Source organism: Mesitornis unicolor, unplaced genomic scaffold (genome assembly GCF_000695765.1).
Source record: "Mesitornis unicolor isolate BGI_N332 unplaced genomic scaffold, ASM69576v1 scaffold26378, whole genome shotgun sequence".
In the NCBI taxonomy this organism is placed as follows: Eukaryota; Metazoa; Chordata; class Aves; order Mesitornithiformes; family Mesitornithidae; genus Mesitornis; species Mesitornis unicolor.
Genome location: NW_010204249.1, coordinates 3457 through 8481, shown reverse-complemented (window position 1 = coordinate 8481; position 5025 = coordinate 3457). Strand labels below are relative to the sequence as shown.

General features: G+C 36.4%; 1 protein-coding gene across 1 annotated transcript in view; it reads left to right on the top strand.

The window, feature by feature from the left end:
- Positions 1–2217, top strand: part of LOC104545788 (transcriptional regulator ATRX-like) — a 17637-nt gene extending 15420 nt beyond the window's left edge. Inside the window, exon 8 of the mRNA XM_010191003.1 lies at positions 1925–2217. Coding sequence (XP_010189305.1) covers positions 1925–2217 — 293 coding nt within the window. The remainder of the gene's footprint in view (positions 1–1924) is intronic.
- The last annotated feature ends 2808 nt before the right edge of the window (positions 2218–5025 follow it).

The window sequence follows — 5025 nt, the reverse complement described above, 5'->3', positions numbered from 1 at the left end:
AGCAGGAATCTGTCATCGCTGCTCGTTTTCATAGCAGGTTTAATAGTGATAATTATTCTTCTTGCTAAATGCAAAATGAGAACGTTGTTGTTTGTAATTTTTTTAAGAAAACAAAGCAACTCCCAAAAACAAAACCCACCTTCTGCCCTGCCAAAAAAGAAAAAAAACCCAACCAAAAATAACCTGTTTTTACAAAAAAAACCACCAAAACACCTATTTTTCAAATTAAACATAATGTTTGTCCTTTTTCCTACCAACTTGATCCTGACCCACTTCTTCCCTAAGTTTTCCTGCAGTTTAGTTTCTGGAGAGTTGTTGATCTTTGCAGATGTAAAGGTTGCTTTTCACAGGAGCTGTGCTGCTTTGGACTTGGAGCCGTGTAACACAGCAGTGTTTGGTTAATTGTGTTTTGTGTCATTGTAGAGTAACAGTTGGAAAAGAAGTTTCTTGTTCTGGGTGTCATGCAGCCCTGTAATGTTTGTTTTTCAAGGTCCTCTGATGAGGGAAGTTTAACTGCATCTCTGTGCATGTAATACTGGGACTTTTAGGGCTTTTCCTTGATGGCTGCCAAAACAGTGTTTTCCCCAGTGACGCCACTGCTGGGGGAGATTGCAAATAATAAATGGTTTGCATAGTATTAAATTATTATCTTGTTTGTGGTAACTACCATGGCTGTTAAAACACTCCCCATAGATAGACAATTGATGACACTCGCTGAAAGTGACTCATATGCAACAGTTCTCGGCATCACTCGTCCATCAGAGAGAAAATACTTCGCAAATAAAATTGCTCATGTAGAGTGTATGTTCATAGACTTGGTATCGGAATGGCCCAGGAGGAAAGGGTTGGTTGTAATACATCAGAAGGTGTCCGAGGCGGTGAGAATGGTTGTTTTATTTGCAAGTCACATGTGGAAAGATTGGATAACGATTGGGTGGGAGAGACGGGTAACAGTGTACAAATCGGAAAAATGAGGTGGTGTGGGAGGGCTGACAGCAGAGTTAGACTGAGGGAAGTGGGCTGGTTTAGCCTGGAAAGAGAATGCTAAAAATGGGGAGTTTTAATTGCTCTCTTCTAATCATCTAACGAGTAGTTACAGAAAAGGCTGAGCTGGATGCATGGTGAAAGGACGAGAGGCTGTGAGTACAAGTTTTGACAAGGAAAACTCTTACTAGACACTAGGAAAAAATTTACGTTGCAGATGGTCAAAGCCTGAAACTGGTTGCCCTGCCAAATTTTGGAATCCTTGTCCTTGGAAATAGTCAAAACTTGACTGACACAGGTAGAAAATAAGCAGTAGCACTTAGGAATTGTAGTTACTTGCAGTAAGGATAGCACATGTAGTTTTCAAAACCTAAGTCTTCACGCATACACAAAATGTACATGCATTGTATTTGGTACTCTGAAAGGAAAGACAGGCACGGCTTATTGTTCTTGAGAGCTTCTTAATGGCAGCAGGGTAGCTCATAAGTTCAGTGAGTTGGTAATGCATTTGCTTGGGCCACCTTTTCAATTTCCACAAATTGAGTAGTGGAGCTTCTGAAATGGAGCTAATAAAACTTTTTAGGAAACTTAATTTCTGACTCCGAAGTGGAGTATTTAGTCTCTTAGTTTTGGTGTAAAAAAAAAAAAACAAATTTCACATTTGGAAAGAATTGCAAATTTTGTGTCGTAGCAAGCATAATATGGATAAAAGCGTTGCTTGAAAAGCTCGGTACTTTTATTAGTAAAAATATTTATTTTTATATGTCAAGATAAGGTAACTGGCTTTCGTGTTAGTAGAAGAGCGATGGTATTGCTAAGCTATTTTTATAAGGGGATTCTCGGTGGAGATTATAGTTCGTGAGCTGTGGTGTTTATTGCTGATTTTCCATGTCTGAAGTGTTCATGTGTTCTGGTTTTTTGTTTCACCTTCCTCCCCCAGGAGATGAGGGAGAGACTAAATCAAGGGCTGTTCCGATGGAGGAGGAGGAAGATGATGATGATGACGATCCTGAGAATAGGTATGATACCATCCATAAGGACTTAAAAAAGATTATAACACACCCTAGGCGTGAGCGCAAAGCGGCGCAACGGAAGAGCAAGCAGGTTGTAAAAACCACGACTGCCTGCCTTGTAAAGACTCGCTCACGGGCTTCCCGCAAGCTTGAACAAGGGGCCAGAAAACAGAGGCCAAAATCCAGAAATACAAAGAAAGCATTTAGAAGTGTTAGCTAACACACCTTGCGTAGGGTGTGTTATAAACGCACTGCAGCACTGTCCATTTTATGTTCCGATTGAAAGCGTGAGGTTTGTGATAAGTAGTTCCTTTAGGCAGGTAAAAACCTCATAAATGGGGATATCGGCTAGTTATGTGACTAGAACTTAGAAATTTGCATATGGGCAATATGCAGTGCTAAAATCTTTTCAGATTGAACTTGGTTTATTACTGTTCCATAATTTGTCTTTTTAATTGAAACACGTTTTCTCCATAAAGAGAAAACACAAATGTGGGGAAAGAAGTGTTAGATATTTTTAGCTGTTAATTAAGCTGAGTTTGAATCGGCTGAAGAATGCCTGCAGTGACTGACGTGGTAGTTGAGGCCCTGATTCTACAAGCACTGTGCATAGGCTCGACTGGTGTCAAAGAATTCTACATACACATTTTAAATCATTGCATAGATGTTCTCAGAACTGTGGCTTACCTGTATTGCTTCAGTTTCAAGTTCAATAAAAATGAATTTATGTAAGATACAGTTAGTTAGGACATGTCATATTTTACCAGTACCATTGTAGTTCTCAAATTTAGCTTGGCTAGAAAATATAAAAGCTTTGTTTCCTAATGAGTGAATGCACCACGTGAAGTATTGCTCAATTACAAGCCACAGTTTCTTTCTGGAAGTTGTTGTAGTTAGATTAAAGAGTTGTCCAACAAATTTTTATACAGTATTTCAGAAACTGCTTATTTTTTGGCCTTAATAGCATGTATGGGACCAGCTTCACAGCTTTGCACAGTTGCTGATGGAGTCTTGTTCTGTTTCTTACTAGTTTAGAGTATGTATCTTTGTTTCACAGAGTTGTATGCTTTGATCTGTGGCTGAAGTCAGTTTTCAAAACACTGTTTTATATCCTTTAGGGACCTCAGTTTGGCATAAAAATATTGCTGCTGGTGTAGTTCTCATTTGTTTTCAGTCATCAAATTAAATCAAGCGATTCAGCTTTTAAAGAAAGATGCTCTCTAGGGACTTGACAGCACAGGGTCATAAGCAGAACATGTAAACTTTGGTTATTATTTTTTTAAATTACACTTTAATTTCAGTTCTGTTTTGATAATTTTTTTTCTTCTTTTGGTTTCTTAAGTATTTCAGGTTGATAACTAAGGCAACACACTTTTGTCAAAGTTCAGTGTTTACCGCACAAATGTTACAGATTTTAATTACAATATAGTTTATATTATATTATAATACAGTTTAAGAACTGTATTGGGAAATGAGTTAACCCAACTGATAACAAACCAATCAAGTAATATGAATTTGGGGTTTAAAAATCAGTTTCTGTACCTTTGCTTTTAAGCTGAAATCTTTGTTGAAGTTTTTATTTAGGCAATATATTGAATATATGTTCAATAAACAGTTTTGTCAACCTTCAGACATGTTAACTGGTAACTGCAGTCTGATTTTGCATTCATAATGCATTGTACTTGGCACCAAAATTAGATAGATAAAATGTGGAAAGATGGAACAAAATTTAAGAAGTTAAAAGCTTGTTCTTCTGTTTGCTCAACACAAAGTGTTTAAATAGTTTACCTACTATTCGGATGAGTTGCCTATTTTCTTCCAGGCCAAAGAGGGTATGTAGTACCTACCGGGTGTTTGTAGTGTGGGGACTCTCATGTTTGCAGGTCTCTAGTTTAGAAGTTCTGTTGTTTGAATACCTTTGGATGTGCATGACATGAATATTAATAGTCTTGAAATCATCTTTGCCAAGTGGGTCATAATATGACATACAGTGCTGTATGCTTTCATCTTATGTTGTGTAATTATCTATTATTGGTCCTTCTGAGCTTTTAAATGGTACTGTTTAATGTTTGCAGTAGTTTTGTTTATTAAGAAATTAATAGTGTATTCAATACAGAATGCCTTTAAGTATTTGATGGTTGCAATAAATTTTTGTAAAACGTTTTTCTTGTCCAAGCATTTAATTTAATACAACTCTGACAGCTTGAAAATCAAACTGTTTCAACAAAGACAGTACAGTATTTAGAACAAGGTGTTTGGCAGTTTTCACTATTTTTTTTAAACATGTGTGACACTTCATTCAAATACTTCTCTCTAAAAATACATTTTAAATTGTTCTAATTTTTTTAGTAATATACCAAAGGCCCATTTAATTCAGTAGAGCTTTAGCTGAAAGAATGGTGGCTTTTATTAGCCACGTAAAAATGTCCTCCCCTCACCCCCAAAGGCTTGTTTTGGGCAACTTTATTTCTACATATAATTAGTAGGTACTTATGAGCACTACGTGTGAGTTGATATAATCTAATTGGTAATAATACATCATGATAATCAACTAATGTTTAAAATTACACCTTTTTAAGAAGAAAAATTATGGTGGCAGCACTGTCTCACCAAGATCTTTGACAGTCTATAAATGAGTCCATTGTATTGGCACTTCAAAATTCATGCGCAAGAATGATGCAAATTATGATGTGGACTTCACATCATGAGAGGCTGCACCTACTATTCGATTTTTGCTGAAATGTCTGAAGGATAGCTTAAAATAGTCCTATACTGTGACCCCTGGGTAACTTCCATTTTGCCTGTCTCTTTTTAAAAATGTTTTCCTTTAGTATAAGTTAAAAAACACATAGGAACCAATTCAGTATTCATAAATCTGTATTTCTGGTGTCATTCTTACAAAGGTAAAATAGATTTAAATCCTGTTTTATATAAAAGTATACATATATACTGTTATTTTCTAGAGTTGTTTTTATATGTCCTGGTTGAATTACAGTCCCATTCTGTAAAGGCGCTGTGTAAATACGTG